This window comes from Hyalella azteca, unplaced genomic scaffold (genome assembly GCF_000764305.2).
Source record: "Hyalella azteca isolate HAZT.00-mixed unplaced genomic scaffold, Hazt_2.0.2 contig13302, whole genome shotgun sequence".
Lineage (NCBI taxonomy): Eukaryota > Metazoa > Arthropoda > Malacostraca > Amphipoda > Hyalellidae > Hyalella > Hyalella azteca.
Window position 1 is genome coordinate 34,896 of NW_025943230.1, and position 17,967 is coordinate 52,862.

The 17,967-nt window shown below is 38.0% G+C and overlaps 1 protein-coding gene across 1 annotated transcript in view; it reads left to right on the top strand.

Annotated features, from left to right (window-relative positions):
* LOC125178857 (Down syndrome cell adhesion molecule-like protein Dscam2) overlaps positions 1-8,608 on the top strand; it is a gene marked incomplete at both ends in the record, with an annotated part of 40,299 nt that extends 31,691 nt beyond the window's left edge. Inside the window, 1 exon segment of the mRNA XM_047883595.1 lies at positions 8,509-8,608. Within this exon segment, the coding sequence (XP_047739551.1) occupies positions 8,509-8,608 (100 nt within the window).
* Positions 8,609-17,967: the final 9,359 nt, after the last annotated feature.

Consider the following 17,967-nt stretch of genomic DNA (forward strand, 5'->3'; position numbering starts at 1 on the left):
GAGCTGTAGTCTGCATGATGAAGGAGCTGTAGTCTGCATGATGAAGGAGCTGTAGTCTGCATGATGAAAGAGCTGTAGTCTGCATGATGAAGGAGCTGTAGTCTGCATGATGAAGGAGCTGTAGTCTGCATGATCAAGGAGCTGTAGTCTGCATGATCAAGGAGCTGTAGTCTGCATGATCAAGGAGCTGTAGTCTGCATGATCAAGGAGCTGTAGTCTGCATGATGAAGGAGCTGTAGTCTGCATGATGAATGAGCTGTAGTCTGCATGATGAATGAGCTGTAGTCTGCATGATCATAGTTTTCTACAGTCAAGGACTCAGATGATATCTTTATGAATTTCTTCACTCCATATAATGTCTGCTAAAACCAGCAGGCGCTGCATATTAGCTAGAAATATATACCTGAACTGCCATGGGATAGAGAAGGTAAAAGTCTGCTGTAACTAATGCCTCCTTGCCATTAGAAAGCAAACGTCGATCATTATTTCGTAAATACTTTCTCAAAAGTTTGGCAGGTTTAGCGTTGTCGTCCAAGAGCTTTATTAATGAATTAAGCATGGTATTTAAATTGTTTTTTAAGCGAGACAGCTCTATATATATGACTGCTCCGTATTGAATAATAAAATTCCATATATTGAAGACTGCTACGTATTGAATATAAAAGTTTCGTATTGAAGATGACTGCTCTGTTTTGGATATAAAAATTCCGTATATTGAAGATGACTGCTCCGTATTGAATATAAAAGTTTCGTATTGAATATGACTGCTCAGTATCGAACATAAATTCTCCATATTTCGTATTATACATCCGTGTAGATTATTTCTCCGCATTACTCGTGATATGCTCTACACGTGTTGCAGCTTCCTTGCAATTAGACTCATTATTCTGCAGTTAGCATCACTAACCGTAATGACAGTGATTTTTTTAATAAATAAACGCTACTTGATTACAACGAGCCAAGTTTGGCCACGAATATCAGCTTCGTCTTTCATAGTCCGTTAATGACAATGACTATAATTGACACTCCGACCACAGCTGATTTTTTTTTGTAAGCTTTATTGACGTTTTTTTTCATGTGGCCGCAATTATCTATATTGCAATAGAAGATAGTAAGGACAGTAAAATTTACACAATTCTATCACTATCTCGCGCTATTCTCACCAAATCTCCGCTCCCCACAACCGAGTCGCGGTCTGTTGTTGGCAACCATATTGTTCTAACTATTATTATTTTGTAGAAGTTTTAGTCCATGTTTTGCGGACTTTAATATTGAAAAATAAAATTAAAATGATATCAATGAATTGCCGTATGTTGACACCGTATCAATCAATACCGTATGTTGATCAATTTTTGAACTTTATGAGCAATTGATTAGATTTTTCGTTTAANTTAACTATGATACTATACTGATTATGATTATGATACGAAGCAGGATTTTGCAGGTGATGACGCTTGCGCATAAAGGTAATAAGTTACTCGTGATCGAACCTGTCCGGAAATGTAAAAATACCGTCATCGGTGCAGATATATCGAACATTTCGAGCAATTGATTGGAGGTTTACGTGTATAATTGCATATGGAGGACGTAGAGATTATTCAAGTTTCTCGTGAAGGTGGCGCTGTAAGCAAGTGCGTCGACGCTATGTTCAATCACCCGAGCTGCAGCTTCGAATCAGAAAAAATTGTACCTGAATTTCGCTCTTCAAATTGCGTTTAACACTTCGAGCGGAGTGTGTATCACACTGATGAGAAAAGACATTCATGTCGGCGTCATGCCAGGAGATGATGCCATCGAGTCTTGGAAAAGCAAAGATAAGCGCGTTACATCAACGGAAAGAGTCTAAATCCCTGGAATCAACTCTGAAAAGTTATAATCAGTATTTAATGACTCAACTATCATTAACAAAGCATTCATGTGAATGAAATCTAATTTCTTTAGTTAAAAGTTATAAGTTGATTGCGTCAACAGAAAATTTGGAGACCAGTGTTAGTGTACAGATATTTGTAAGTATTATTGTGTCATCAAGAATTTATACGTGAAGAAAATGCCACGCAAATTCATCATATCTTCATAATAACGGTTCTGAGATCATGCAGCTCCTTCATCTGTTCAAAAAGTTGCGGTGAAATTGCGATTTAAGCAGACCAATGATATTAGTACCTATTTTACTTTTATCATGGCAAGGACGATGTCGTCCTAGTAATACTTGTATTTCAGAGATTGTTGACAGTAAAATTAAGTTGATATAATAATAATAGTGACATATTCTCCAGATTGTTCCGTCTGAAAGATTGTGGCAGCTGTGGAAATTACGAAGAAGATCGCAGTTGCAGATGGATAAAAAGTTATCTGACGTGAATAATGTACTATTATTATTCGTGAGTTCTATCAAGAGAGAAATTTATAATTTTTGACTAAGCTGAACTCCATGTAGCCAGAGCAGTTATACCTCCTGCGTGTTCTTAGCTTTGCCCGCACGATACCTGTTTGACTTAAGGAAATTACGATTCTGCTATTAGTATCAACTTGAGTGTTTTATTTATTTATTTCATTTTGAACTTTCGCAGAAACGTAAACTTGTAAATAAAGTCTGAATTCAAACTTACATCTATGAGGCGAACTGAACTTGATATGACCCTGATGTAAGAGATGAGATGTTTCCTGAGAGATAGAAACGAAATTCTGGAAAAGCGTTAACCAAGGTTAAGTACTGTAGTAATATTCTATTAATGTGCTCCGGTGCAGCCTGGATGCGTAATAATATGGCTTATGCAAATGTTAGCAGAAAATTGAGTTAAGGACTGTGAGTGTCGTCTAAATTATCTGTAAATGAGCGTCAATTTTGCAGCTTAAACTGAGGATCGTAGATTTTAAGTATGACAGCAAACTGAACGGCTTATGTCTAAGATGGGCTTTGGGTATTCACTGATCTCAAAAACCTTCCTCCGAACTGGCGAACATATCTTTCCTTACTCCTCTATATATGGGACAAGCTTGTTCACCAACAGAAAGGTATGTCCATCCCCTCTTAAGATAACCCCACTGTCTTAAGTACAGGCGAACATATCTTCATTTACTCGTCTTATGACAAGCTTGTTCACCATCAGACAGGTATGTTCATCCTCGCTCAAAGATAACCCTAAGAACCCAACCGACTTTTGAAGTGTAATGTTTCACTTGTTGCTTTGAGCCAAAGTTGATGATACCGAAAATAATTTTCAACAATAAGCTGCGAGGTTACGGAAGTTAAACTTCATTGCTCGTCGCGCTTACAAACAACACAACTTGAAGTTAAAGTACAATACAAAAAATATAAATTCAGTGCAATATACCCTGTATATAAATCAATACGATTTCGAAGTCTTGAAGTATTTTCCGAATAGGTCTCGTGGTATCCGAATAAAGTAGAAAACAAAAACCAGCATAGCTTCACAAATTAAATATTTTCCTGCATTTAAAACTCAGCGGGAAGTTGGCGGAAAGAGTTTGATAAAACATACAGCAAACTCAGTGGAATGACGAGGGCTTGATTCGCTGCAAAAGTTGAGAAATGTTCTGACTGATTTTCATAAATAAATATCTAAAATGGCATCGGTAAAAACAATAAAGACATTTAGAAAAACGATATTGTTGGTTTGTCATTGATATTTTAATTCATCACAGTCACAAGGCACGAAACAAAGTTACAAAGGACAGACAAGTTCATGTTTTGATTATTTATTTACTGGCATCGGTTCATTATTCTCAGCCTTATTGTGAGGTCCTGATACGAAGGCCAGCAAGATTAGTGGCGGAAATCCTTCAGCATTTGGCTCCGAATTTTATTGAAGAACTCTGGCCTCTAAGCCGCTTAAAATCATGAGTTTTGAGCTTGTGGTTAGAAATATCCGCTGCTAACTTTTCGAAAGCCTAATTATTTCAGTGATTTCGGGGATTTTAGCAAAATATTGAGAGTTTATCCGATGCAGCTCGTCGAACGTTCGGAATAAGGCATGACGTGACATGGAGGAGAAACTGAAACGGTATTTAGAAAATAATTATTCAAGAAACAATTGACATCTCTCTTGAAAAGCGGGCGTTAGTGCAAGAATAACTAGAATAAATGTTTACCTCTTCCTATACTCCCGAGCATGCACGATGAACAACAAAACAAGATGGTAAAGCATCAATCAGTCTTCATTTCGTTCATGAACATTTCACCCTCTAATTACCGAACGATGGCACGTTATTTCTAAGCGTTTGATGCATTAAATTCATCTAAGGTTGCATGTATAAATACGACGGAACTCGAGCCTCGTGGTCTAGTGGAGGACGAGGCTGCCGCAGGGCCTGTTTCGATCGAGATTGCGCTCGATTTCCCATTACAATCTTCACCCACTTTGCAAAATTTTCAGTGATTGGTTCCGTAACTAATTTCTGCTCTTCAAGTCCCATTGTTTAGGGACGACACCTGACCTCTGTTAGCGCATTTTCTCATTTATGGAAAAAATTCACTATTGTGCTCGCCATGTCCGTCTGTCTGTCTGTCTGTCTGTCCGTTCGTCCGTCTGTCCGTCTGTCCGTGACCTCAAGTTTTCGTCGACGAGAAAATGCGCTCTCTGTCACTCACTGCAGTGAGTACTGAGTTATATTTTCTAGTCTTCCGTTCGACCTGTATAAGGAAGAGGGTAACTCTAGCGACTCTAGTTACGCAATCAAGAAGTTAACCACTTGATAAATGGTCTAAGGTCATGAAGAATTCCCGTAAATTTATCTACTGAAATTTGCGCAGCTGTTATATAAATAACTTTTCATTTTTTACCCATCTAAACCGCACGTCATATTTTACTCTTTATTCGTATATGGGAGGCACATTTACGGATACGATAAATTATTGCAATAAATAAATTAGTTTATTTGATATTTTCTGCTCCTGAAATATGTTATCAAAAAAGTCAAAATATTAAAAATATATTATTGAAACTAATATTTTTAATATATTACTAAAAATGAAGTGAACACCTAACGACGGTTAACATTAGGTAACTAGTACTGATTCTACCTTACACATGAATAAAATATGATGCGTCAACGGGCTAACAGAAAATATTACATTTATTGCTGCTTAAGATATTGTTTGGAAGCATTTAATTAACCTCGATTGTTTTGTAACTCAAGGGCTTCAAAAAATACCGGAGTTCCGGTAGCGTGAACATTAGAATGAAGTACATGTAATCAAATTTAACGAAACTCTTGTCCAAAATCATTTCATGTTATATTCGATAGAACCATAGAGGCACAATTTTCTCTACAGACAAGATTATTAGCTGCCGGCCTCAGTGCTACCTTCTTGGAACAGTACAAAACAACCATCAAAATAACGTTATGTTCCACTGACAGGGCTATACAGGATTTCTTTGTTTCATTGAGCAGGACAAGACAGAAATTAGGTTAACGTTTAATTCCACTTAAAGTAAATTTCATTGTTTATGCTACGATATAAAGATCGGGACGTTAGCTCATAGAGGCACAATTTTCTCTACAGACAAGATTATTAGCTGCCGGCCTCAGTGCTACCTTCTTGGAACAGTAAACAACCATCAAAATAACGTTATGTTCCACTGACAGGGCTATACAGGATTTCTTTGTTTCATTGAGCAGGACAAGACAGAGATTAGTTTTACGTTTTATTCCACTTAAAATGGATCTCTTTGTTTATACTGCAAAGTGAAGCCCGGGACGTTAGCTCATTAGCGTGAAGTACGCGCAGTGTGAAGTAAAGCACTTCGAGGTTTACCTAATTAGGTAACCCAGATATAAATATTTATTTGGAAGATGGGAGAAATATATAATTAACTGGTGAACAGAAAACATTTCCAATTAAATCGAGTTAGTAAGAGCCTCATTAATGAGCACAAATGTTCGAGACTTCTGGCAACTAATTGGCTTAATTAGAGATGATAGGGACAATGAACTCTAGGATCATTCAGAAGCTACATCAATAGGGAGACTTAGCTTAGGTCAGAAAAAGAGATGTGATGGTCGGTTAATAAATATACATAATGAGATAAATATTTTATTACTTGCACAACGTCAACATCGTGAAGTGCTCGACTGGTGTCTCTTATATGTGACGTGCTTCTTTAGGAATCACCAAGTTGGAAAGTATGTTTTTTACTCTTAACACCAGAATGAATGGACAAAAATTTGCAAGGGAGGCGCAAATTGGAAACTCTGGGCCACTACTGAGGATTTTTCATTTCGGAATGCAGCCAACAATATTTTGTTACGAGTGTTATGCTGTACGCGTTGCTGGTCGCCGAGCACATGTAAGCTCTTCCACTAAAGTATGCAGGCGAAGAGAACAAACTGGGACCACGACCTTTGTTCACGTTCACGACTATAACCCTCACATTGTAACGGCTGAAATATTTGCAGCAAGCCAGTTACTGGAAAAGCAGAACTTATGATAATAAATGCTTCATTCTGACGTCTCGGACAAATTTACGGCCCTTTTCTGGAAACAAAATTTTCGGCTTAAACATATGGAGCTTGTCATGTTGTAGATTTTTTCCGGCAGATCTCGGGCCAGAAAAACAGGTCATTTTGGTCACAGGATGGAGTCAAAATTTTATGAAATTTTCCAACGGTTTCTCTGTGAACTCGATTTTAGTCGCAAGGTAAATACCGCCTAAAAATTTAGCGACACTCTGAGCATGGGATTGCCTGGAGCATCTGTGTGGACTTGGCTGAATGCTAATCAGGCGCGCCGAGTGTGGATTAGCGTCCACTTCGGGACTTAGTGAAGCTTAGGAGCAAGTCATTTGTTTTTAGATCGAAAAGATGCTCGTTTCTGCATCTGAATATTAATTGAGTTACTTTCCTGCCCGACGTTGCAGCATTCACCCTAGTACAGGGCTAGTTAGCTGCAAATTGCGACCACCCTAGTAAAAGGCTAGTTAGGGGCTCATAATGATCGCCTTAGCAAGGGGCTAGCTATGTTCACAAAATAATCACCCTAGTAAAAGGGCTTGTAACTATTGTAATAACCTAAGAGTAAGATTTTATTGGATAGATTTTTTGGATAAATATGCTTCATTTTAATGGAATTTAGGTTCGAGAATTCGATTAGCAAAATAAATATATAGTTGAACGACTGCTTCGATTGTCTTAATTGATGAAGTTTTGTGACAAATTAATGTAAAAATATTAAAGCCATCGGTCATATGCGTTGTTAACAAGCTAGGCAAATCATTTACCTGGTATGAACTCAGGAAGACTGTAGTAGGTATATAAATACAGCACGCACTCACGACATGAGCTCTAAAAGAGCAAGAGCTCCCGTGGGCGCATTGAATTGGTGAGCTCGTTATCGTAGCAAGCTCGGAAATTATTAAAGAACGGATAATGGATTCATAGATCCTTTGGGAAATTATCCGAAGCAAATGGCGTGAGATAAATTTAGGGTATTCTGCTCATCGTGCATCTTGGAAGGTAATGGGTCGGTCTTTCATCTTATCATCTTACGATGATAGATATGTAGCAGACAATTTTTTTTTCAAATTTTTTTAATATCAAAAATATAATTTTTTTAATTTTCAAATATATTTATTCTGTCAATTGATTCATGCATTGTCTCCAACTTTACGCAAGTTTGCAAAATTTCAGAACGATTGGAGAGGTAGAAGTGTGCTAAAAACTAAAAATCAATTATAAGATTTGTAGCAGACAGACAAACAAACAAACAAACAAACAAGAAGTGAAGTTAAAGAGAAGTGTTGTAAAAATAACTGCAACTTTTATTTACTGTATCTAACCCGTACTGGTTCGGTTAGGTTAATTGCAATAAAGTTGCATTTATATGTTTTAAACATGTTTTATTATCATTAAATGTTAATGCGTAAATCCCAATAGCGGAACAATAAATATTTAGAGATTTCCAATAATTTTGGCCATTGTAGCGGCTAATGTAGCGGCGCTACATTTTACTGTAGCGGAAGCGGTAGCGCTCGCTACAATCTAGTGGGTGTAGCGGTAGCGGTAGCGCCCGCTACATTTAGATTATGTAGCGGTAGCGGTTGCACCGCTACATTTCAAAGTAGCGCTGCCCAGCTTTGGAGATAATACAGAGACTTTTGTCATGCTTTTGTGTCAACATTTAACCATTGCGTCAAGCAAACTAAGCTGCCTCATATATTGAGGATCATTTTGTAAATAAATCTTTACTTTCTTCTTCAGCTTTTTTTGTACGAGTAGTATTTGTCCGCTCTGTACATGAGCTTTGGATAAGAAAGTGTGTTATGATTTGGACTATGTGACCCATTCATTCTTGTGAGTGTAGAACAGCAATTCTCCACTAACTCCCGCATTCATCTTGTTGCTGCTCTCGCATGTCTCGTCGCTTGCGCCATTTGTCGTCGCTTACAGATGATAATCACGACCAATTTGATTTTCGGCATCGCTTCGTATCAATGTAAATTCAGTTTTCTCTTCGATCTTTATAATCAGTTCGTGTTTTCCTCGTAGATGGGAAGCACCACATGCTGTCGACGGGGGAACTGCGTGTGTTGCACGTGTCGCCGGCTGATGGCAACGCTAGATTTCGTTGCCGCTTCCTCGATACTTTGTTGCACACAAAGGTAAGAAAAAACTCGTGAGCGGGTTAAGAGATGTAAAAATATCGTCATCGGTGCAGATAGATCGAACATTTCGAGTAGCTGATTGGAGGTTTACGTATAAAATTGCATACTGAGAGCGTAGAGATTATTCAAGTTTCTCGTGAAGTTGACGCTGTAATAGCAAGTGCGTCGACGCTTTGTTCAATCGCCCTAGCTGCCGCTTCGAATCAGAAAAAATTGATGCCGGAATTTCGCTTTGCAAATCTCGTTTGATACTCCGAGCGGAGCGTGCATCACACTGATGAGAAAAGACATTGATGTCGGCGTCATGCCAGGAGATGATGCCATCGGCGTCTTTCAAAAGCACAGATAAGCGCGTTGCATCAACGGAAAGGAGTCTAAATCCCTGCAATCAACTCTGAAAAGTTATAATCCGTATTGAATGACTCAAATATAATTACCATTGTATTCATGTGAATGAGATCTATTTTCTTTTATTCGAAAATTATAAGTTGATTGCATCAACAGAAAATGTTGAGACCTGTGTTAGTGTACAGATATTTGTAAGTATTATTCTATCATCAAGAATTAATTAACATGCGAAGTAGATGCCACGCAAATTCACTATATCTTCATGATAACGGTTCTGCGACCTGCTTCATCATCAATTCAAAAAGTTGCGGTGAATTTGCGATATAAGCAGACCAATGATATTAGTACCTATTTTACTTTTATCATGGCAAGGACGATGTCGTCCTAGTAATACTTGTATTTCAGAGATTGTTGAATGTAAAATTAAGTTGATATAATAATAATAGTGACATATTCTCCAGAATGTTCCGTCTGAAAGATTGTGGCAGCTGTGGAAATTACGAAGAAGATCGCATTTACAGATGGATATAAGGAGTAATCTGACGTGAATAATGTACTTGTATTATTTGTGAGTTCTATCAAGAGAGAAATTTATAATTTTTGACTAAGCTGAACTCCATGTAGCCAGAGCAGTTACCTCCTGCGTGTTCTTTGCTTTGCCCACGATACCTGTTTTACTTAAGTAAATTACTATTCTGCTATTAGTATCTATCAGGCGAACTGAACTTGATATGATTCTGATATAAGAGATGAGATGTTTCCTGAGAGATAGAAACGAAATTCTGGAAAAAGCGTTAACCAAGGTTAAGTACTGTAGTAATAATCTATTAATGTGCTCCGGTGCAGTCTGGATGCGTAATAATATGGCTTATGCAAATGTTAGCAGAAAATTGAGGTATGGACTGTGAGTGTCGTCTAAATTATCTGTAAATGAGCGTCAATTTCGCAGCTTAAACTGAGGATAGTAGATTTTAAGTATAATAGCAAACTGAACGGCTTATGTCGAAACGTCAAAATAATGATCAAAAACGTCATTTAATCACTCGTGCAGAAAGGACCCAAAATTATTTCCGAATTATTCTTAAATGACACCAGTTTTCCGATTGAAATAGGTGCTATGATGGGCTTTGGGTATTCATTTATCTCAAAAACCTTCCTCCGAACTGGCGAACATATCTTCCCTTACTCCTCTAAATATGGGACAAGCTTGTTCACCAACAGAAAGGTATGTCCATCCCCTCTTAAAGATAACCCCACTGTCTTCAGTACAGGCGAACATATCTTCATTTACTAGTCTCATGACAAGCTTGTTCACCGCCAGTCAGGCATGATCATCCCCTATTAAAGATAGCCCCACTATCTTAAGTACAGGCGAACATATCTTCATTTACTCGACTTATGACAAGCTTGTTCACCGCCAGTCAGGCAAGTTCACCCCCTCTCAGCCGCGCGCTACGCAGGCAGCATTAAGAAGGTACTGTATGCGCTCCTCGAGTGCTATCGCTGGGGCACTAAACTAAATTAGCTTAGGCAAGGTCCTCGTATTAATACACGCCCCGTCCACGTTAAGTGCCACGCCAAAATCTTCATAATGGCTGCCGCAATATTTCCCTCGTCTTCTTTACAAACCAAGCGGATGTTTAGCTGCAAATATTCTAGTGAGATATGAACCCGCGCGGCTTTTGAAGTGAAATGTTTCACTGGTTGCTTTGAGCCAAAGTTGATGATACCGATAATAATTTTCAACATTAAGCTGCGAGGTTACAGAAGTTAAACTTCATTGCTCGTCGCGCTTACAAACAACACAACTTGAAGTTAAAGTACAATACAAAAAATATAAATTCAGTGCAATATACCCCGTATATAAATCAATACGATTTCGAAGTCTTGAAGTATTTTCCGAATAGGTCTCGTGAACTCTGGCCTCTAAGCCGCTCAAAATCATGAGTTTTGAGCTTGTGGTTAGAAATATCCGCTTTTAACTTTTCGAAAGCTTAATTATTTCAGGGGTTTCTGGGATATTAGCAAAATGTTGAGAGTTTATCCGATGCAGCTCGTCGAACGTTCGGAGTAAGGCATGACGTGACCTGGAGGAGAAACTGAAACGGTATTTAGGACGGTGTCAATTCAAGAAACAATTGACATCTCTCTTGAAAAGGGGGCGTTAATGCAAGAATAACTAGAAAAATATTTACCTCATCCTATACTCCCGAGCATGCACGATGAACAACAAAACAAGATGGTAAAGCATCAATCAGTCTCCAGTTTGTTCATGAACATTTCACCCTCTAATTAAAAAACGATGGCGCGTTATTTCTCAGGAGGAAGCTTTATCTATCATAAAAAGAATGATTGGGGCTATACCATGCAGGCACGGTACAGTCACGATCTAGACAAAAGATATTTGACCGAGACGTGACCGCGGCGTTACCAAATATTTATTTCCGGATATACCAGATTGTCAGCTCAGCATACCTGATTTGAGCGAATATACTAAATTAAAAATATCCATACCGGCCCCCATCGTCTGTTCGGTATAGACGTTGTACGGTGACTGGCATGGCATGTGACATGAAAGGAACGGAAGTGAAAACGGCCCGTGATCGGACTGAAGTGAAGACGGCCCGTGACCGTTTATTATTTCTTTACTTAATGTTTCACACCGGCCTGGCACGTGCCCGGCAGTATAGTGTGAACCAAGCCTAAATCTGCATGTCCCTGGAAGAGATGGGACTCTGAGGCCACTAGCAAGTTTCTCGTAATGAAATTTGACCGTCTCGTCGCATTACGTTTAGGCAAGAATAAAGTCACATGATATGGTGAGAATCATCGTCGAGAAGATAGGAAAATAGATACGAAGCAATACGTTGCTGTGTCCAAATGCCCGTCATAATTGCACAGGATTCGTCATTAACGGGAACAAAGTCCGGCTTTCGTCGTTTTGTTTGATGTCCGGTAATTGAGAGCGAATACGAAAATCCAATATAATTTTAATTTTTAAAATTGATGGAGAGACGCGAATGCATGTTGGATGCAAGGTAGCGAACCGGTAGGATGATTGAGTTACAAACTATTACCAACGCGCTTTGATTTTTTTATAACGGGTTTGATGGAGGCTCGTGAAAACGGTACCGCAAAAGTAGAACTGACAGTTAATGAGATAAGCATAAAGACCGGTTGGTTTAATTTGAAGTTGAAATTGATTTGAATTAACGTTCATATCAAGGTTTCAAAAAGGATTACACTTAGCATGTGAATGGACTCGATTGTCTGGGGAAATAAGGCATCCTGTATAGCCTCAAAGAATAGTTTATTTTGCATATCCTACAATTTGTAGGATATGCAGAATAAACATGAAATGAAATTGCATTATGAAATTCTACCGAGCAAATTATTGTTAGGCTTGTCCTAAAATTAACAGTATAACAGTATTGCAGTGGAATTTTTTTGCAATTTTTTCATATCATTTCCTTGTGATGAGCTCTTAATTTTTCACAATAATAGTTTTCATGTCTCAAGACTGCGTCCAGGGTAGGTAAATGTAAGAGGCTCCGGCATTTCTTTCAAAGAAATGCAGATCGGTTTTCGCTTAGCCGAGTTTTTTTACATAATCTGTTATGTATCGTATCGTTCTAGCTTCGTGTTTTGTATCGTTCAAAAATTTTCTGGCTTTGTGATGTTAATAAATTGAACTTTCCGTTAACAAACTGAGTTCATGATTGCTTGAAGATTGTACCCCAATCTGCATCGTTGGTAACGGCTTTAGCACATAAATTAGAAATACTTGCGAAAATATTATGCGCGGTTAACCAGTTTTCAGAACGCAAGAAAATGTGCGTCGAAATCTATCAGACTTTTATGACCGAGTGTTATTGTAACTAGTTATTAGTAAAATTATCAAACGTCATCAGGCATCATTTCAAATATCTATAGGAAAAACCTGCAGTGACAACAGACATTAAACCGGTGATAATATCTTGTATAATTTATGGAAAGAATGAATATATGCTATAAGAAAATTTGCGATAATCAAGCAAAATTCAAGCACAAAATAAACAATACATAAAAAGTGTGTTCGCTTGGTCCTCTAGCCCCCTATTAAGCCTCATGTAAAACTTCTTTCATTTTCTTTATTACTGGCTGACTCTGACTTCAGGATCTTTCTTAGAAGTGCAAATAAACACAAATTTAAATTAGAGATATAATCGAGAGAATTTAAACGCAGAATATGGAGCAAGAGTACAGTAAAATAAAAGGAGCATTCATTAACAATACTATTCACGATCGCTAAGAAAACCACAAATCAAGCACTTATTTGTCCTTATGTCAAGTACAGGAACTCCTCGTCCATGACGCCCCGTTTTTATAAGTAAATAATTTGATCAACATGAATTAATTGGGCAGGATAAAATTCCACCACAGAGGCCGTACCTCTGAGAAGGAGTCTCGGACAAAACACGTATTAGGAATTCCTTAACTAGGTCTCGTCAAAGGTGGCTAAAACCCAAGCGATAAATCATAAGTATTCTAAAGTGGAAGAAAAAGTTTTCCTACACGAAATAAATCTATCGTTACCACCGGGAATCAACGGATAAACTCGGCTGGAAACTTTCGGATAAACTTGGAAAGTCACGTCAGAGGTGGCTTAAAACCCAAATGATAAATCATATAGTACAGGAACTCCTCGTCCATGACGCCCCGTTTTTATAAGTAAATAATTTGATCAACATGAATTAATTGGGCAGGATAAAATTCCACCACAGAGACCGTACCTCTGAGAAGGAGTCTTGGACGAAAACACGTATTAGGAATTCTTATACTAGGTCACGTCAAAGGTGGCTTAAAACCCAAATTAAAAATCATGTGTATTCTTACGTGGAAGAAAAAATTTCCCTACACGAAATAAATTTCGATCTCTAACACCATGAAATAACAGAAAAACTCGGCTGTGAACTTACATATCACTTTAAAATATAAATAAGAATAAGTACATATGTGCCAGATAAATAAGAAAGAATCTCTCGCACGGCTAATTGCATTTAAAATCCGCTACCAAACACGCTGCCAGCCGTCAATATAGCCGTGAACAGTCCCGCTGTGGCCAAGGTTTCATTTAACGCTTCTTTGTGGATTTTGCTGCCTCGTTGAGGCGAGGGAGAGGCATGGCGAGCCCCATTGTGTAGTCGATAAAGGTCTTGATGGCGTTCAATATTAAATTCCGGAGTAAAGCCTTGAGCTCATAACTCGTCCTTAACGACCGCCTCAAATTTGCTACCGCCCTCCTGGTCAACGCTCGATCGCGTCCATTGCCCCTGTACAAAATCATGGTGGGTTGAAGTGGGTAGATCGTCGGCCAGCGACTGGCCAGCGAACAACTCTCAAGCAGGTACTGAGCGACACAAGGCGTATTTCGGTATTGAAAAATGAAGGTCGTATTATTGATGCTCTTTTCGTAGCTGAGCGATGATCGCTCGCTGATGGCTAATATCGTTTTTCCCATCAAGTGCACTACTTTTTAAAGCACACCGCGCTTTAGAATTTAGTGCACTCCATGCCATCCGTTTAAAGCACCCAGTGCTTAAAAATTAGTGCAATTTTTAAATGCACTCCGTGCTTAAAATTGCTTTGGATGCCAGCACAAAATTTTCTCACATCAGAAATTTTTCGCTTGCACTCGAGTAGCCAAAGATGACGGTTCGTAGAGAGGAAAAAAGTAAGAGAATTACTTGATTTTTTTTTTGTAGCCGTGTTCAAAGTACTTCGCTGAGCTTGTCCGTTATCCGCAAGAATTTAAGCAGTGCAGAAATTCACGGGCAGGTCCAGCGCGCTCGTGTGGGACCGCGATTCATTCAAGAGGGAATTCCTGGAGTCCGGAGGGAATTTCCGTGCAGAGTCCTTGTTATAAGTTCCATTATTGCGGGACACGACTTGCCGTGCTTAAATATTGCGCCTTCTTATGAATAGAAATTTATTCATGCCTTCTTGTCTATGCATGAAGACTTAATGAAGCTCCTGCCTCGTACATAAATGCATACAATACGCTTCTTCTATTTGTTTTTTAGCTTTGTATCTCGGTAACTTAAAGAAATTATGTTTTCCCTCATCAGTTGATACATGAAAGACAAGCTACTGAAGCCTAATATTGAAACAGTGTTTTTTACCCAAAATGGAANATGGTAATGGACTTTAGAAAAAATTCACTTCTTTGGGCATTGGGCAGCAGATATAGAGGAGCTGTGTTCTCTGCGGACGATGCAGTCGCGTATAAAACAAGCAACATTAAGGATCAGAGTTAGAGAAGCTCGCTGTTGTACAATTTCTAGTGCCATCTATCGCACGCTCGACAACAGATGTATTTACATTGAGTGGATTTGTCTGCTTGCGCCGACTTTATCTCCCACTTTGTCTCTTTAATTATATCGCCCTGATTTACCTAGCCTCCTTATATCGCCCTGATTTACCTAGCCTCCTTATATCGCTTTGATTTCTCACCTATCATTCGCTGAACCATGTAACAGTGCATGGCCTGTCCATTACGGAAAATAATTCTAAATATTTGTTTTTAACACCTTTTCAATAATAATAATGATAATAATAATAATAATAATAATTTTTTCAATAATAAGTTCTAAGCCGGTCATATTCAATTACAAAAAATTGAAATTTTTTGGCTTTCCTTACCAAGTCACTGCTTATATAGATGGCTGTCTTCCGGAAATTGTTTTTTATATATTTTTTCGATTGTACTTGGCAATCTTTCTCAATCAGTTTTCGTTTCCATCTCAGGTTTTATTAAAAGCTTCCCAGATTCTCATAAATCATAGCCATTGGCCCATTGCAATATCTTCTTTATTACCGCTACGTTCTGGCAGCTTCTTAGAAGTATTTTTGACTTATTTGTCGCCAAAGCCTGTACGTCAGAGCAGTTATTTATCAGAGCCATACTCGTATACTTCCCTTTCTTTTCTTCGACATAATTCTCTGCCTGGGGCTGGAGCGAATCCCGAGAGAGCAAGAATGATTTATTATGTATTGCGAAACTAAACTATATGGATGAATTGAGGCTCGCTCTTCAGTGTTGATTCGTTTGAGCTGGAAAACTATATAGAAATATGTACGAGCAACAGGAAAACAAAATTCAATGTTTTAATACTCGGTATTTTCTTCTGCTGTCATGTCGTTGCCTTTTCCATTTTTTCAGTGATATATTCATTATATCTATTCTAAATTTTCTTGCTTCTACTACTCCATGATTAATTTATATCTCATACACATCTAAACCGCGTATTCAATATTCCGTTTTGTTTTAGAATAGGTTTTTCGAGCGAAGGCATCTTGAATTTTTCGTCATTTTATNCCGCGATCTTCATTGAGGCTTTCACTGGAGAAGGTAAGCTAAAGCGTCTGGTTATATGATTATTGTGTAATTATTTACCACCCGATTATAGTAAAGTTGTAGCGAAATGCGTAAAACAATGTGTTACCGACGCCATAATTTGCTCATCAAAACATCAAATAGAAAAACGAGATGAAAATTTTACCAAATTAAATCGATTCATCTATATTAGTTTCATGGTCTTTTTATCTCTAATGTAAAGAAAATTTCGTATCGTACTATATAACTCAGAAAATAATTTGTACAAGAACAACTGGATTATTACCGACTAACATAATATGGCGTATGAATACCTGGGCCTATACTTTCAAAAAAAGTTAAGTGTTCGTAAGTTCATCAGCCAATCATTGACGGCCTTTCAAGTAGAATCGACCAATCATAGACAAGAAAATAGAGCGTAAGTACTTACGTTTACTTAGCGAGTTTTGAAAGTATGGCCCCAGATGCCCGGCCGCCCTAGCCGTGCTACGGAGAGTCACAGGTCAGTTCGTGTGAGTGTAGCTGGTTATTTTTCTGGATTAAATTTAACGCAACAAATTCCAGTCTAAGACAGTCTTGCATTTTCTGTCTCTGTGTTACGTACTGACAAGAAGTGAATGAATGATCCTGCCATGAGGTACGTCATAAAGCTGCTTGTACAAAAATTATTTGCATAATAATATCAGTAATGCGCTCAATATTGCACAAAGAAATTATATGGCTGTAAATTTGATGTAGAGTATTAAAAGTTAATGGCAAATAAAACATCGTTGAGGATTAGATACGTTAATTGGTCGTTATGAATTTCTTAATCGGATCTTCAAGGTCAGTTGTTTATTTGTCTGAGTTAGTCTCCCGCAACCTAACGGATCCTGATTTGCAAATATATGTTGGTGTTAGCGCTGTTGGGTTTCGCTGCACGCTATGCCCGCGGTTAGTCATGCTTGCAATTTATTTTTTACCACTCTGTTTTGAGACCAATTATTTACTGCATGATTGAACACCAAATTAATTTTTTTACTTAAAAGACAAATGAGTATTCTGCGGAGCTATTCGTATGAACGTGAAGCAAATTACTAGATCAAGGAAAATGGTACTTGTCGTGACAACGAGGTCACCTTGTCCGGCTGAAATGGTCGGATTCTAAATAAGACGAAATGAAGTTCTAAATCAACTAACAACAGAATTTTTCATCATATTTGTCGTTATATTCTATACAACACAAGAAAAATATTCCACCACATTGTTGAGCAAATTAAGTATGTAATAGTAGAGAGAAGAGCGAGACAGTATTTTTTTGGTCAGCAGCAGGTATTCATAGAATTGAATTGTTTAGATTCAAACTACAACATTTGAACACTTTAGCTTTTCCCGTGCAATTGAAAATATAGTCACGGAGATGAGAACTGAAAAAAGTCTGGTTTGCCAAATTTGGCCACCTATGAATGAATGAATTTGGAACAATCCCGAAAGAATTAATTTTAATCGAAATTTCTATAAAACTATTAATATTTATTTTCTTTATAGTTTTTCGAGAGGGATAAACGGAGCCTGGTATTGAGCAAACCAAATCACTCATCAAAAAATACTAGAAATTCGCGCATTCGGTGATCACAATGC